Source organism: Haliotis rubra, unplaced genomic scaffold, assembly GCF_003918875.1.
Source record: "Haliotis rubra isolate DU_JTF1 unplaced genomic scaffold, ASM391887v1 Scf1274, whole genome shotgun sequence".
Taxonomy (NCBI): domain Eukaryota; kingdom Metazoa; phylum Mollusca; class Gastropoda; order Lepetellida; family Haliotidae; genus Haliotis; species Haliotis rubra.
In genome coordinates, this window is record NW_025765197.1 from 41,857 (window position 1) to 59,983 (window position 18,127).

General features: G+C 42.2%; 1 protein-coding gene across 1 annotated transcript; it reads left to right on the top strand.

Annotated features, from left to right (window-relative positions):
• The first annotated feature begins 1,465 nt into the window (after window positions 1-1,465).
• LOC124266712 lies at window positions 1,466-17,230 on the top strand. Its single transcript, XM_046701509.1, has 8 exons — window positions 1,466-1,562; window positions 8,348-8,538; window positions 9,278-9,386; window positions 11,442-11,561; window positions 13,177-13,349; window positions 14,342-14,621; window positions 16,170-16,352; window positions 16,800-17,230. Exons 1-8 carry the CDS (start codon window positions 1,526-1,528, stop codon window positions 16,865-16,867), a joined length of 1,161 nt encoding a protein of 386 aa, XP_046557465.1. The 5' UTR covers window positions 1,466-1,525; the 3' UTR covers window positions 16,868-17,230.
• Window positions 17,231-18,127: the final 897 nt, after the last annotated feature.

The following is an 18,127-nucleotide window of genomic DNA, read 5'->3' on the forward strand; positions in this document are numbered from 1 at the left end:
GGCTGCACAGAGTTGCTGTTCCACACATATTTTATCCATGGATCACATTTAGTGTGCATAGATTTCTTGTTGCTACAACTATTTCGGTGACTTGGACATTGAACAGTACCAAAATTTTCCACTATCAAGGTGCAAGCAAGAAGAAAATGACAAGAGTCATCTCTATCAAGTATTTTAAAGTCAGTGAAATATTGAAATAAATCAGAAGATGCTAAGATATAATCAACGACGCTTGAACCGTTATATGTAGAACATGTAAAGTTACCATCAGCATCTTCGAATAGTCTACCATTAAGTGAGTGAATTCCGAAAGTAAAACAAAGATTTGCTAATTTGATACCGTAAGAGTTATAACACTTATCTCTACTTTTTCTATAAATATTAAATACATCCTCTGGATAGTCAACACAGTCATCCTGGATGTGAGTAAGATCATCGTTAGGGATAAAGTCAAGAAAGTCGCTCATTCTGGCATTAAAATTAAAGATAGATATAGAATTATGATTTGATATAGATAGATAGATAGATAGATAGATAGATAGATAGATAGATAGATAGATAGATATAGATAGATAGATAGATAGATAGATAGATAGATAGATAGATAGATAGATAGATAGATAGATAGATAGATAGATAGATAGATAGATAGATTTAGAAATATGATTTCTATGACACATGAATATAAAGCCGTGTCCATCACATTCCGGATTTCTTCCCGTACTCCGATGTTGTAGTTATTTGCGTCGTCATGGTTTAACGTATACAGCCATCACTATGACGACAGGTAATGTAATACTGTGCTGGAGATGCGTTACGAGACAGTGACAAGAAACTGGAGAACCGTCACCAACATACCACCACAACAAGGACAACACCATGCATGTTACTGTCTATATATGTTTTTAAATCTACAGAATGTGTAACGGGCGGTAGGGTAGCCTAGTGGTTAAAGTGTTTGCTCGTCACGCCGAAGACCCGGGTTCGATTCCCCACATGGGTACAATGTGTGAAGCCCATTTCTGGTGTCCCCCGCCGTGATATGGCTGGAATATTGCTAAAAGCGGCGTAAAACCATACTCACTCACTCACTCAGAATGTGTAACAAATATCTGTGCCTTGTGTAGTATGTACTTTCATTAACTTACCAGTATCAGAGACCATATACCGTATATGGTCTCTGTCAGTATCAAAATAAGAACTACATTAACAACGGAAAATTCTCTTGACACCTTTTGATACGACCCCACCCAAGCACAAGGTTTTCCTGTGTGAAAAAATAATCTCTCTCGTGTAAGCCAGTTGTCAGAGGAAAAGGTTTCCGTCACACCCTAAGCTAGCCTTGCTCCAAGGCTTAATTGAAGGCTGAGCCCATGGATGTATAGTAATTCTATCCATCGCCTTATAACTGTTCATTTTTGTCTTAAAGACTTGTGCAAGTCTAGCCCCACGCCTCCAGTGTACTGTAGTAGTACACAGCGAACCTCGTACACAGCGTGTGTCAAAGGTCACAGTCTGAAGCAGGATGCACCGTTCACAGGCACTGTGGCTTTGTTTTACAGGTACGTTTTACATGTTTTACACTATATACTTTATACACGTTGTAAGTAGCATGTAGCATGTTAGCTTTCATTTCAATTCACCATGAACAATTCCCATTGAGCTGACGTGACAGTGACTTACGTATGTAGGAGGAAACGGGGCGAGACTCCATTTTACCCCAACCATTCAGCCTTGTGTACAGAAGCTCAAATATACTAATGACCGGCCAATTAACGTTATTTTGACGTGGTGTGGTGTTAGTCTGTAGAGGTGGAAACGTGTATGACGGGGTGGGGGTGGGGGTTGCGTAGGAGATGATATAAGTATTGGAGTAGTTACATCGAGGAAGGGACCGGCATAAGGGACCGTCATTAGGGACCGTTCATAATTAATGGCGGTTGATGATTTCAAAGGGGGTCACACATTTTGTTCCGGGGAGTAAAGGGGGATCATCAATTGTGTACATACTAAGTATATAAAAAGTAAGCGTAAAATTTAGAGGGGGTTGGGAATGATTGGGTGGGTGGGGGTTAGTCAATGATATTGTACATGACATGCGGGTGTGTGTGTGTGTGTGTGTGTGTGTGTGTGTGTGTGTGTGTGTGTGTGTGTGTGTGTGTGTGTGTGTGTGTGTGTGTGTGTGTGTGTGTGTGTGTGTGTGTGTGTGTGTGTTCATTCACATTGAACATGCTTATCCATAGAATCCATCGCTTACAACTACAAAACGTGATAGTGTTTCATGGAACGCCGGTGTGAAATCAAGAACTGGTCCGTTGACACTCCACCGTGCATACATTCCAGCTGTACGACGTCCCCCTTCTTCCATACCCTGTGTCTGTGTGAGAGAAACCATAAAGACTGATTCCAAGACGAAGAGGTCACCTCATCTATATACCATGTGCCATTGACATTGTGACTTTTAGTGGACTGTGCTTTGTTCTGTGAATTTGTAATTGTTCTGTGCTTTCCACGATTGTATCCTACAGGTTGAGTGTTTATACCATTTAGTTCATTCTTTAAAGTACAATGCCTCTCTATTCGTTTAAATCTACTAAATCTGACGACGGGTCCTCCAGTCCATCCTGTTTTCCCTGGAGGGTCCTCAGAAAATCTAAACGTACAACTACCGCCACTCGCTCAGTCTCTCCATCAGCCTCCCCTCAGCCTACCGCCTCTGGCCCCGGTAATCACCCATGTCGCATTAAACATCCCCACTGTAATAACAGTTGTTGCTCTCCCCCTCAATGTTCCTCCCCGCCGGCAGACCGTCCCGCTGGCCATCCCCCACCCCGTGTCTGTTGCACAAACCTCCCAATGCCACTGTTTGATGGACATGATCCCCGCTCTGCATCTTCCTGGCTAAGCAGATTTCAGAAATTTGTTAATATTCAAAATTTCGCTGATGAAGAAATCATTAACGTTTTTCCTTTATATTTATCGGAATCTGCTCTGATCTGGTATGAAGTACTCCCCTGTAAAGACAATATGACATGGCCCGAACTCAAACAATCTTTTCTCAAATGGTATGGCCCCACATCTATCCAAATTATAAATCGTAAAAATGCCCTTACCGACAGGAAACAAAAAGAGCATGAGGACTTTCGATTATTTCTTCAATCAATTCGGCATGAGGCATCCCTTTTGAAATGTAACGATGACCAATTCATAAAAGACCTCATTTTCAGAAATTCCCTTCCTCATATCGTTCAATTTATTGCCACCAGACGCCATGACACTTTGTCCGATATGATAGAAAGTGCCCAGGTAGCAGAGGACACATATCAAATGTCTGGTATGGAGGGAATCATGTCTCTCATCTCATCCATTAAAGTTAAGCTGGACAGACTACATGAAGAGCAGCAGAAGCAAACTAATGACTTTCAACCCTCCCCCAGCAATGCATTCCCCCAACCCCTCCCTTCCCCTGCCATCACCCAGTTTTCCCCGTCCCACCACCTCCCATCCCATCCCCAGTGTATCATGCCCACAGACACCCATACATGTGCATCCACTGTGGGTTATACCATCTCAGTCCCCAGAGTGTCGCCTCCACATTCCCTCAACTTATTTCCGACACCACTTATTACCTTCTTTGTAAATGTGTTCCGTTTCATGTCCCTGTTCTGTATGCTCTCAATCGCAGCATACACCTGTGTGTCTATGTTACATCAAAGTAATTGTCTGTCCTCCTGGCCACCGCTTTCTAATATGTACTGGAGTAAATATCATGGGCCGTTGTTTGAGTAATGTTTGGAGTTGAAAGATGTGTTTAAAATATGTCTGAGATTGATTTGCCATGCTTTGCTTTTTATGGGAATGTTATGCCCATAAGCTGGAATATGGATATGATGTCTTAAGGACTTGAAAGTGTATTTTTAATGGTGTGACGAGAGTAGATGAGAACGTGTGTGATGGCGTATGTGTGTGTGTGTGTGTGAGAGTGAGAGAGAGAGAGAGACAGAGAGAGACAGAGAGAGAGAGATTTGCGCGCGTGTGTGAGGGCGAGAGAGAGTGTGGGGGGGAGAGGGGATTTGACTTATTTTATTGCGAAAATGATACAAAATGTTGGTGTGTGTGTGTGTGTGAATGTGTGTGTGAAAGAGAGAATTGACTGTTATTTTAATGTTAGAATGATACAAAATGTTGAGGTGTGTGTGTGATAGAGAGAGAGAATGTGTGTGTGTGTGCGTGTGCGTGTATGTATATGTGTATGTGTATGTGTATGTGTGTGTCTTCTAATAAAAGAAGAGTTTCATGTTTATATTACATGGAAGCTTGGCTATTTAGGAATTTGTTATTCATGCAAAGGATACAATGTGCACCTGAACATGAAATCCTTTGCCTGAATTTCTTGAATGTACATGTATTATGTTATACAGTGCTACGAGCTTATTATTCTGTCATATATGTTATTGTGTTAAACAGGAAAAAAATGGTTCCACGACACAAATCTTTACCTGTCCATACAAATTTTCAACAAATATTGTCATTCTTATGTCGATATTCCTGTCAGCAAACCTCGGCTGAAATCATGTTTTCAGTTTTGTGATTATCAGGGTGTGTTTTTTTAAACAATGTCTGTTTATTATAGAGCTTATCCCTACTACTGAGGAATTTGTGTAATTATTGTCACATCAACTAACATGTGATGTTAATTTGGCAGTTTTAAACAATATCATAACTTTTCATATTGAAGACATATAATTTATCTAATGTATTTTGTAACTTATTCGCTACCTCATTCACAATGCTTATAAGGACGCGGGGCACGTCCTTTTTCACAGAAAGGGCGTATGTCGTAGGCACTTTGATGGGGTATGGGTTTTATCGGGAAATATAGACATGTTTGTATATTCTCTGAGTTTAGTTAAAGTTGTGTTATCTAAATCTAAATCACAGTGCTGACAATATAAATGAAATATCAGCAGCTTATTATCATGACCATCAGCACAGCCATGTACAGGTCAGCTGCCTGCGTGTAATTAACCCTAATTAACTTTAGAGTATGGCCGGTTGGCCACGGAAGTTTAACATTGTGGATGTGTGATGGGAGAATACCGAGCGTGTCGCCCTGAGGTCGAGGTGTTAACTGGTATGGAATCTGTTGAAAAGTACGCTATATTTTTTCTCAGTCCACATACGTCAGTTGTTGCATACACGTCGAGGATTTACATATCTAAAGCTGAGAGTTCATCTGAGTTCAGGTCATGGTGGGTACGAATTGCATAGGACCTGAAAAATATAGTTATGACAACTCAATAACAGGTTTCAGTCCTGGCCTTGAGATATAAATACACCACATAAACAAGGCATTGTGAGTAAGTGGATCAACATAATGTCTGTGTTTCAGGGTTTCACACAGACTTTTAAAAATGGGAGTCATGGTGACTCACAATATTTATTTTTGGGAGTCATTTTCAATATTTGGGAGTCACGAAAAGTTAAATATTTCTTTGTGTTCATCATTCTCAGTATGTAAATGTATGTTACACCACCAAATGAAACTACAGCATTGTTCAGTTCAGCAGCCAGGATTACTGTCTCCTCTGAGTTCTCTGGAACAATCTGACAATATCATTCTTTGCTTATGAAATCGATTTTATTGAACTGAGTTGTGAGGGTCACCCATAAAACTTGCTTCAAGCTTGACTCGTATGATACTATTTTGAGAGTAGTTTACAAAATTGTTGCGTCGAATACTTAGGAATAACGCGTCATGTAAAACCTTGCTGTTTTCATTAATATTTCCTGCTGATAAATTATTGACGTGTGCGATGAGTGAGTGAGTATGTTTTACGCCGCTTTTAGCAACATTCCAGCAATTTCACGGCGGGGTACACCAGAAATGGGGTTAACACTTTGTACCGGTGTAAGGAATCGAACCCGGGCCTTCGGCGTGACGAGCGAACGCTTTGACCACTAGGCTACACTCTGGTCCTCAGTTTATTTTTTAAGTTATCGCTGGTGTTGCACGTTCATTGGTTATGCATCCCGTGAAGATCCGGGTCAGAATTGCTCTTCATCAACCAACGCTTGTCGTAAGAGGCGACTAACGGGATCGGGTGGTCAGGCTCGCTGACTTTGTTGACACATATCACCGTATCCCAATTGTATAGATCGATGCTCATGCTGTTGATCACTGGATTGTTTGGTGCAGACTCGATTATTTACAGACCCCCCGCCATATAGCTGGAATATTGCTGAGTGTGGCGTAAAACTAAACTCACCCCCTCACACTTAATTATTGGTTATATGGTCCGTTATCGGCTATAAATTCAGTTTTCACTTGTCCGTTCATTTAACAGTTTTGATGGACTGTTATTACTGTTGTTAGCGTTCCTGTCTGTTGTCAGCTGTTGTTAGTATCCCGGGATGTTATTGTTTGGATATGTACCTCTTCAACCAAGTCCATCAGTGGGTGCACAACACTTTATTCGGCGTCTAAATATACAATTACATGATTGTGCAGCTACGGCCAGACACCATAGAGGCAATGGTCAGTCTAGCCGCTGACCGAGGGTCAAGTTTTCTAACAACAAGAATCCAACGTATATACTGACTGACAGGTAGCCCTGTATCGTATTATGTTTTGGTCAGCCTGCACAGACTATATATCGGTGAATGATCTCCGACCTGCAGTATCCGGCATCTCACAATCGTAAATTTCCGTGGCTAATCGGCCATATTCTGAAGTTAAGTACGCGCAGCTGGCTAGCCTTGCTACAAGGCTGTACTGAATGCTGAGCCCATGGATGAATAGTAATTCTATCCTTCGAAGAGGCAAGTCTGGATAGGCGGACAGTACGGACCCAGTCTGTTATTTATTGTCATTTAGAAATTATCATTTAAACGATTAATTTTTACCTTAGAGACTTGTGCAAGTCTAGCAGCTGACCTGTACATGGCTGTGCTGATGGTCATGATGATAACCTGCTGGGGTTTCATTTATATTAACAGCCCTGTGAAGATTTAGATAACTTAACTCAGGGAATATACAGACATGTCTAAACTCTCTGTTAAAACCCATATCCCGCCATAGTGCCTACGATATTAGGGCTGAAAGGGTCGTTGTCGACACGGGTACTACAGACGTGTACCCCAGGTACGTTTCTGTACGCAGCCAAACTCAGAATACAGAAACGTACCCAAGGGCAATTCCATTCCGCAATGTGTCGTTTTCTTGATCGGAATTGTCATACTGTTGTATTAGATGCATTTGATTGCGTTATATAGGAAACGATCATACACAGTAACGAATATTTCATGATGCACAATAACATTCACAATCGGCTGAACGGGAAGTACTAAATACGGTTTCGGTTTTGGGTTGCGGAATATTGACTCGTCCGCAGTGTAGGGTACCGGGTACGGTTTTGTATATTGACTTTGCTTAGGGTACATTTCGTTTATCAGTTATTAGGCTGGGCTGTCTGGTTTAGACTCGATTTTGTACAGAACGCCGCTAGAGCTGGAAAATTGCTGTGCGCTGCGTTTGACAACACACAAACATAAGACGGGACTGTTATCGCGGATGAACAGGAATGCAGTTGTTCGGCCATAACATTTCCGAGTCCCGTGCTGGGATTCGAACCACGAACTTTCTAATCCGAAGTCGGACGCCTTGTCCACATGACCAAAGAGGTTAACCTCGTCAGCAAGCTGAAAAGGTAAGGATGTCATCTGTGGGATGACTCCACGCCCTGCTACATACTCACCCGTCAACAGAAGGCACGTCCCGAGCCGCATAGATGGGAACTGAGAATTATTTTGCTCAAATTCGATATGTACGTGCTCAGCCCAACGTTGGGCGCCCATGTAGCGGCCATAAAATTTCCGAGTCCCGTACTGGGATTCGAACCACGAACCTTCTAATCCACGAACCTTCTTGTCCACATGACCAAAGAGTTTAACCCCGTCAGCATGCCCCGCCACGCCCCGCTACACAGTGATTCACCGATCATCAAAATATTTGTGACTTGCTAATCACAGGGGGCGGTAGGGTAGCCTACTGGTTAAAGCGTTCGCTCGTCACGCCGAAGACCCGGGTTCTATTCCCCACATGGGTACAATGTGTGAAGCCCAATTTTGGTGTCCCCTGCCATGATATTGCTGGAATATTGTTAAAAGAGGCGTAAAACTAAACTCACTCACTATTAATCACAGGATCCAGGCACATCTCCTGGAAGCAACTCTGTAGGAAAAGCTGCGTGTCGTGGACTCCTGAGCCTATCATTATTTTCTGAGGACTTATTCACGTCTTCAATTATATAACAATGTAATAATACATTCCCGTCTCCATTTTCAGTCACTCTCGCCGTCCCGATAGTGGCTGGTGACGCCACATTTGTTCGGACAACTCTTCAAGAACATTTTTCAGAGGCCAGGCATCACGTGACCAATCCAGATTATAAACTCAAAACCAAAGAGTTTATTTCAACGGAATTCAGGAATTATGGCCTAGAAATGCACGAGCATTCCTTTACAGGTGAAAACCAGGTAATATGTAAATGAGTTATGATATATGCACATTTCCTTTCCCTGTTTACACCCTCAGTCCTGAATATATCTGGCAATAAAGAGCAATGTCGTAATTAATGTCACGATTAAATTTTGATCTGCAATACCATATGAGCCCAATTCTTTGTGCCTTAAAACAACGAAGCGAGGTGGAAATGTGTGACCTGGCTGTTTGTTTATTTATTTTGTTTGTTTGTTTGTTTATTTGTTGTTTGCTATCAACCACTAGTTTCTTTATACTACATAATTCGCAGTGCTGAGTCCTGACTTCAACAACATAATTCATAAGATTTTAAACTCAGGGCAACCTGTCTCTTCAACTACGAGATGTGAGGGATCTCAGTTGTTTTAATTCGGGCTGGCATTCCATTTCACGAGAGCAGGTGCGGTGCTGAAATTTCAAGCATTATATTTGGGTTAAATTTTGAAAGGTTTTTGGTAATTTTTATGATAAACTGTTTTAAGGCGTTGCGAAGAGCAGCGTTCACCACCACCCACCGCCTTCCGAAATGCAAGGATGGCCGCTGGTCTTGGGTTCGAATCCTATGTATACCCTGATTAACATTATGTGAGACCCATATACGTGTCCATGATCTCACCAAGTGGTAAACGTTTCATCTTTTCCTCTTAAATTAAACTGACACATTAGAATGAAAATACTGTTGATATCGGAGTTAGTTTCTGTTTATTCACGCACCTTTGATGCCTGTTTATGAAGGTGGCTGCTGTCAATGTTATCGGCATTCTGAGGGGTGCGATGTTCAACACCAGTGATGACAGGGTGTTCGGTATCGCGGCTCACTACGACACAATGAGAAACACATCAGGTGAGTAAATATGTTCTCGCAATGTTCCAAAGAGACCCGTGAAGATCCGGGTTAGAATTGATCTTCAGTAATGTTATCGTATATTCGGGCCCTGTCTCGCCCTGATTATTGGTGCCCGTGAGGATCCAGGGTTATAACTGGACTTCAGCAACCCATGCTTGTCGTAAGAGGCGACTAACGGGATCAGGTGGTCAGGCTCGCTGACTTTGTTGATACATGTCATCGGATCCCAATGGTATGGATCGATGTTCATGCTGTTGATCAGTGGACTGTCTGGTCCACACTCGATTGTTTACAGATCTCTGTTATAACAAACAAACAAACCTTTTTTTATAGGAACCATTGTGAATAAGACGCAGTCTTCCTAAAACACATGTTTGTCGCAAGAGGCGACCTTCAAGATGGGGTGATCAGACTCTTTGATTTGGTTGATGCATGTAATTGCACACTAGCTTGGTAGATCAGTGCTATTTGTCTCAATGTCTGGTCCAGACTTGTTATTTATGTACAGCTGAAATTGTGCTGAATGCGACATAAAACAACATGCAATCAGTAAGATTCTCATTCTGCCAAGATTATTGCAACAGTCTGCTTACACGTGCCTCCAAAACCCAGATAAAGCGCCTGCAATCTCTCCAAAGTAAAGCTGCCCGTCTTGTTACCCATTCTAAGCCCTCCTGTGATGTACATTTCGTTCTGGATTCCTTGCACTGGTTACGGATCCATGAAAGAATTGATTTCAAGGTACTCACTCTCGCTTTCCAGTGTGTTAGCTCCATGGCTCCCTCATACAAGTGTGATCTTCTCACACCATACACTCCTGCTCGTGCCCTCAGATCCAGTAACCAACACCTGCTGAATCCTCCACCATTCAACCTCAAGACATTTGGTGCCCGCTCTTTTGCTTCAGCTGCAACCACACTATGGAACTCACTTCCGCTTAAACTACGTACAATTCCATCTCTTCAAGTGTTCAAGCGTAACTTCAATATACACCTTTTCAGCCGATACAAACAGTAACTCTCTCCAAGAACTTTCCGGAGAATATGTAGACTACCCAACACTGCAGCCTTCTGCATTACCCAGAGGGTCAGAAGGGCTGTGCTCCCGGTGGAGAACCCGGGCACTCTCCTGGTCTCCACCAAGAGATCAGGAGGTACCAAACCAAGGGCACCGAGAACAATGGGGAGTCTGACGACAGTGTACTTGGGATGCACGCGAGACATTTCAAGGCGAGGTCCGCATATATTAGTATTCTTTTCCTGAATCTTGCCAGTCACATTGCTGTCAAAAGGGACAGAAAATTCAATAATACAAATAAATTCATTGGCTTTATCAAAAAGGACAAGGTCAGGTTTGTTGGCTGAAATTCTTCTGAGGCTGTATAAAGGCCTATTCCACAGAAGTTTAAAAGCATCATATTCCATGACGCCCTAGACATGTTCAGGGTCGTACCATGGATGGTCCTCGGAGTCAAAGCCACATGCATGGCGGAGGCGATAGTAAAAGCAACGAGCCATGCCATCATGTCTTTTCAGATATGCTGTTTGTGCCAAGGAAGGGCAAGGTGTTGGACAGTCTCTGTAAATACATTGCAAAGTCGGCATTTCATATTGATATTTTCTTTAAGAATCACATTTTGGCGATTACGAGTGGGAAGTGACTGGTCCTGAGCAGCAAAAAGGAAGCCCTCAGTTTCACATTTGAGACCAGCCGACTTCATCCAGGCGAAGGAGGGATTGCTATTCTGTTTCACGCACTGCATGTACACACGATGCAATGGCTTTACAGAAAGCTTCTCCTCAAAGGACCGACACTGGGCAGATTTGGTGAAGGACAAAATCAACCTCAAGTTTCAGATTTTGTCCAACAACCTTGGCACGCTTAAGATAGCTGTGGAATTCCTTAGTAGTAGTAGTAGTAGTAGTAGTAGTAGTAGTAGTAGTAGTAGTAGTAGTAGTAGTAGTAGTAGTAGTAGTAGTAGTAGTAAGATTGGAATACACTACCCACAATACATTGCGTCTATTACATTGGTTTCTTCTGTTATTTTACCAGGTGTCGATGACAACGGAAGTTCAATGGCGGCATTGCTAAGTGCTGCTAAAGCTTTGTCGACAAGTCAAAGGAACTATACCCTCATGTTTGTCGCGTTTGACCTGGAGGAATGGGAAGTTGGTGAGTACCCTGTGAAAAACGCTACAATACCTTGAAACATTGAAATAGAGGTCCAACACCTTGTGTGGCTCAAATGTAGTTTGCGCGTTATAACACCCAACACTTTCTCTGGCTGATACATTGTAGCAATGTCACACAATGTGTCTTTGATGTGTTAGTTAAATTGCTATCAAGCTGACAGGTTTGTCATATATCATGTGTATAAGAAGCCCCATACCTTGTCAACCAGTGAAGGTCCTGGTTAGAATGAACCTTCAGTAACCCATGCTTGTCGTAAGAGGCGACTAACGGGATCGGGTGGTCAGGCTCGATGACTTGGTTGACACATGTCATCGGTTCCCAATTGCGCAGATCCATGCTCATGCTGTTGATCACTGGATTGTCTGGTCCAGACTCGATTATACTGAATGCAGCGTAAAACTAAACTCACACACTCACCATACCTTGTCTGGCTGACACATTGTAGCAGTGTCACACAATGTGTCTCTGATGTGTTAGTTAAGTTGCTATCAAGCTGACGGGTTTGTCATATATCATGTGTATAAGAAGCCACATACCATACATTATATAGCCGCGATATATAGAGATGCCACACACTGTTTGGACTAAAACGTTGGTTATAGTGTTGAAACACGTTGATATCGAGGTCCAACCAGCTGAAACATTGTGGTTTTGTTATATAGAGGCCCCGCTATCTGGCTGAAACATTGCAGTTGTGTGGTGAAGAGGTCACAAAGATGAAACATTGTGGTTTTGGTATATTGGGGCCCCTTACTGTCTGTCTGAAACATTGCAGTTGTGTGATATAGAGTTCCAACCAGCTGAAAAAATGTTTTATTGTTATATTTACATTGAGACCTCGTTAATTGAACTGGCTTAAAAATTGCAGTTGTGTGATTTAGAGGTCCAGCTAGCTGAAACATTGTGTTATTGTTATATTGAGGCCCCTTACTGGCTGGCTGAAACATTGCAGTTGTGTGATATAGAGTTCCAACCAACTGAAACATTGTGTTATTGTTTTATTTGAGGCCCCTTACTGGCTGTCTGAAACATTGCAGTTGTGTGATATAGAGTTCCAACCAGCTGAAACATTGTGTTATTGTTTTATTGAGGCCCCTTACTGTCTGAAACATTGCAGTTGTGTGATATAGAGTTCCAACGAGCTGAAAACATTGTACATTTATTATTGTCTATGCAATATTGCATCTGTCTGATTATAGAGGTCACAAACATTGTGGTTTTGGCGTATATGCAGACCCCACACTGTCTGACTGAAACATTGTGGTTTTGTTAAATGCAGACCCCACACTGTCTGACTGAAACATTGTGGTTTTGTTAAATGCAGACCCCACACTGTCTGACTGAAACATTGTGGTTTTGTTAAATGCAGACCACACACTTTCTGACTGAAACACTGCAGTTGTGTGACAGAGAGGTCACAACGGCTGAAGCATCATGGTAATGCTATATTGAGGCCCGCATTGTCTGGCTGAAACATGGCAGTATTGATATATTTCACAAATTTCATTAGACCCACAGCCGCAGAAGACTTTCCTTCATCACAAACCATATATTTAAGCTGACTTACAGCTCCATTCATATTTGTATACATCAGATGCTGACAAGGCATGTACCTTTATTGGATGCGGAAGTGATGCCTTCATACGAGACTGGATCCCTACCTACTGGAACACAACCCCCGACTTTGCCGGCTTCATCGTTATGGACACTATCATGAACTTCAACGAGACCGTGGAGTCTCAGATACTCCCTGGACCTCTTGTAACGGTGAGAACAGAATTTAAGCAGGCCAGAAACATGTTATTGTGTGTTCGAACTCCGGTCGCCTGATTTTGCCTACTGTTTGTCAACACGGTACACATGCTCATGGTTTAACACAGGTAAAGGTCTAATATCTGCAACTACATCAGGTACTTTATGCCGCGACTACACCAACCACTCCACTGGTCAACTCACTCAATAAATGAGGTTCAGTTCCTCATGACCGGAAAGATCCGGGTTAGAACTGGTCTTCAGCAACCCATAATGGTCGCACGAGTGACTAACGGGATCGGGTGGTTACGCTCGTTGATTTGATCTACACATGTCATCGTATCCCAATTGCGTAGATCAAAGCTCATGCTGTTGATCACTGGACTATCTGGGACTCCTTTCACGAAGCATCCTTTACTAAGCTTAACCTTAATTCCCATTCTTTAATATTGCACTATTGCACAAAGGTTACCTTTGTGACTTACGATCACCATAGTGCTGTGTGAAAGGAGACCCTGGTCCTTACTCTATTATTTACAGACCGCCGAGCTATAGCTGAAATATTGCTGAATGCAGCGTTAAACAACAAACAATGGATGCTCATGCTTTTGATCACTGGACTGTCTGATCCATACACGATTATTAACAGACCGACGTTATATATATATCTTGAATATTCCTGACAAATGCTTTTATTGGGTTGAGTCCCATCCGGGATTCGAACCCACACCCTTAGCGTCAGCAACCTATTCGCCAGCACATAAAGTCAGCCGCCAAACCCACTCAGCCACGGCGACTGGCGATTAGGTGCCTGAATCTGAAGGTGTGGGTTCAAAGTCCCGGATGGAACTCATCCCAAAAAAAGTACTAGAATTTGTACTTTGCTAAGAAAGTGTAATCCCAAATATAACATATGTTACATTTGACCACTTTCTTACTGGCATTGTGTAATCACAGTTTCATCATGACCTTACAGAACTTACAATAGCAGCATTCCTTCTTTACAGCTGTTTCCTGAAGCCATCGAGAGCATCAATTCTGACGACCGTCAGGGGGACTTTCTGGCTTGCATCACACGCGCCTACGATGCTTCCTTGGCTCGGGTATTCCAAGAGGCATTCAACCAGTCTGGCGATGCCAAGTTTGAACTGGAGGTTTTGGACATTAAAACTTTAACGGGGCAGACACTCTCGGCTGTGGAAGCCTCTTTTTACGGGGATGCTCTCCGTAGTGACCATGCGCAGTTTTGGAAAAAGGGAATAAAGGCAATTTTTCTGACAGATACGGGTAAGTAATGGGTGCCGATGGACAGATGCCACGTTAGAACCTTTTTTCATGAAAAATGAACATTTTGATAATTATGGTTGTGGTCACCCGTCTCTGTGTCCAGATCCTGCTGTGCAAATACTCCTTAACTGTTGTAGAAGCTCTCTTATCGTGGAAATGCAGACATCTTTTATAAAACACAATTTGCTATAGAAGAGCACATATACAGAATCCACTCGACCAAATAGCCAAGACTCCGGGAACATTCTCTTGGGTGTACCTGGATGAGAAACTGAAAATAGATATTCACACCAGGCTTTCGCGAAAAGAATAAAAGGATATGCATGTCCTGCCTTACCAGTAGCACCCATCATTCATGGTCACACAAAACAACACGCATATGTTTGCTGTCGGCAGCTACACCACACACCATGTATACAAACAACTGATGGACCAGAATTTCATAAACAGGATGCATGTTATGGATACATAATTCCCCTCTCGGTTGAATGGATGAATCGCTTTACTTATGACAATATTTTCATGGATTTTGTCTTGAGATACTTTGATAATTCAAGGATTTGATCAAGGTGATTAGATCCACTGTACATGACTGTTATTGTCTTGGTTAGAGCTGTGACGACAAATCGTAGTATCGATAATCGTGATACTTTATCTGACGATACATATATCGATACTTTTTTCGTATCGTGATATGTATCGTTGACGTTAGAATTACTACTTTTCACTCGAAATTGACGAGTATATCAAAATTTACACAGTAACTTGCTATCAAAACATAAAGATAGCATATCGTGATATGCATCTAATCGAATCGAATCGCATCGTTCCAAGATATCGCGATACGTATCGTATCGTGAAATGTCTGTTTCGTCACACCTCTAGTCTTGGTTGATATCACCAGGAAGGACAGCCAAAAGTGACACTTGTTTACCACAAAATGGTGTACAGTACCATGAACATGTGTTGAGATTTGAATAATGTTTGATGTCTGACTCAACAATATTCAAGGTATATGGCGGGGGGTCTGTAAATAATCGAGTCTGGACCAGACAATCCAGTGATCAAAAACATGAGCATCGATCTACGCATATGGGAGGCTGATGACATGCGTCAGCAAGACAGTAAACCTGACCACCCGATCCCATTAGTCGCCCTTTACGACAAGCATGGGTTACTGAAGATGAATTCTAACCCGGATCTTCACGGGTCTCTTTGGAACATTGCGAGAACATACTTACTCACCTGCCGTGTTTCTCATTGTGTCGTAGTGAGCCGCGATACCGAACACCCTGTCATCACTGGTGTCGTACACTGGTGTTGAACATCGCACCCCTCAGAACGCCGATAACATTGACAGCAGCCAACGTCATAAACAGGCATCAAAGTTGCGTGAATGTACAAAGATAAATTCTAACCCGGATATTCAAGAATCCTTGGATAAGATATCAGTGGAGTTATAAAAGAGGGGAAAACTTTGTAGCGATTTTGCGTAGATACAGGATTCGTTTACAACATTGATATTTTATGATACTGTATTTACTTCAGCGAGCTACCGAGGATATATGCAGACATGCTACCATCAACAATGTGACGATATGAGTCGTGTTACCAACGGCATGATTTTGTCAGTTGTCAAGACAGCTCGTGCACTCGTAGCAACCGGAAACAAGATGGCGCCTGCACTTCCTGTCACTTCCACAACTGCATCTCCTGGACCAACAGGATCCGGTAATTCACTAATTTAATATGCTGATTGTTTATTAACTATTAAGAAGCAACTAACCTGCACATTACAACCTACATATGTTTGTCAACCTAAATGGATCTGCCCACCGTACTACTTACCTTCCTACGTTCTCCTGGTTCTCCTGTACCACTCAGTCTTAAAAGTGTATTATGACTTAACAAGTCGGAGAGAGTGATATAGATATAAAATGACCCATGGAAATTCACTAGCCAGTCGGGCCAGTGACTATGGGGATTTACTGGCCCGACTGGATTTTTACTAGCCACGGGCTTGCGGGCCAGCGGCTATTTAGCACACTGTTCTCAACCAATATCCCACCTACCATCCCTACTACTCGCCATACTCCCTCCTACCCCAACCACAAACCTTAACCTTTTGAGAAACTTTCTTCACATTTTGAAACTTATATTCACATATCTGTGTTTCAGGCGAACGCTTGGGGATTTCCAATATTCTGGGGCTTGTTCTGATGCTCTCAGTATTGATCAACGTGTAGGAACATCAACTGATCTTCATTACGTTATGATGCAACAAGGGCAACCCCACCGCCCCCAAAAGCTTAGATCGGCGCTCATGATATCGCTGGGCTGTCTGGTCCATTTCTATTATTTACACCCGCTGTCATTGCGGCGTTAAACAACAATCAACCAATGTTGACAGATAGATCCTGTCCCTTTGATTAATTGACACCATTGAGGGTTCGAATCCCCGATTCTATCTGATTATGATCCTTATTTAGTTTTTTGTCTTTTTAACATTGTTTTAGCTTTCATAAAACTGTAACTGGAAGGCAGCTATGTTTATCGTAATCGTAAAATTTCCATTGAACGACTGCATAAAATAAAAAGCTTCACAGAAATGTTTGTTTTTTTGTTCAAAAGCGCAATGGTCAGAGAAAACAGTTATGCATTTAGCAAAAAGCGCTTTACACTGCGTACACTTTTAAATAAATTCCATTTCAAATCTTTCAGAGTGGCCCTTCCGATATTTACAAAAACGTTCATCCAACTATCGCACGCTACAGATAAAGGGCAGTGACCTTTCCCAGTACAACGTGTCAGTCAGTCTCACTCCGGCTGATGAACGTCGACAGGTCGAGTGACCTCGAGTTCGGCACACGGGGATTGCAGACACTGCACAAAGCTTTTATTTTTTAGATTGTTTGAGAAATTGTTCTCTGAAAATTTGAAGTTAATTGGAAAGAGAAAGAAGAGCTGTTCCAATGTAATATATTGCTGCGCATGTAGGCATTAAACTGCACAATTCAATGCCACCACGGTCTCATCATAGATTTAATTATATGTTGTTTAAAGCCGTACTCAGCAATATTTCAGCGATATAGCAGGATCATAGATTTGATATATTAGTTTTTTATTTTGCTTCGGATTGTTTATGAATGAGTGAGCGAGCACAGTTTTACGCCGTTTTAGCATTATTCCAGCAACATCACGGCGGGAGACTACAGAAATGGGCTTCACACTCTGTACCCATGTAAGGAGTCGAACCCACGTCTTCGGCGTAACGAGCGAACGCCTTAACCACTGGGCTACCCAATCGCCCCAGGTCATGTATGAAAACAGCGAGTGGTATATATTCCCAGGCATTCTGTGTAAAATTAGACATGAAGTCAACATCGCTCGTTCAGCAGACTTATTCAAACGGAATTAAGCATTTTGGCACAATACAAATAACAAAAAATGAAACAAAATTACTAAAACATATAACGATAAATAGTGACTCAGAAGTTTTCAAAGTG

Coding starts and splice junctions, on each gene's coding strand:
- LOC124266712 (XM_046701509.1), top strand. CDS start 1,526: ATGCACCGTTCACAGGCACTGTGGCTTTGTTTTACAG. Junction 1,563..8,347: donor ACTGTGGCTTTGTTTTACAG/GTACGTTTTACA, acceptor CTCCATTTTCAG/TCACTCTCGCCGTCCCGATA. Junction 14,622..16,169: donor AATTTTTCTGACAGATACGG/GTAAGTAATGGG, acceptor TATTTACTTCAG/CGAGCTACCGAGGATATATG.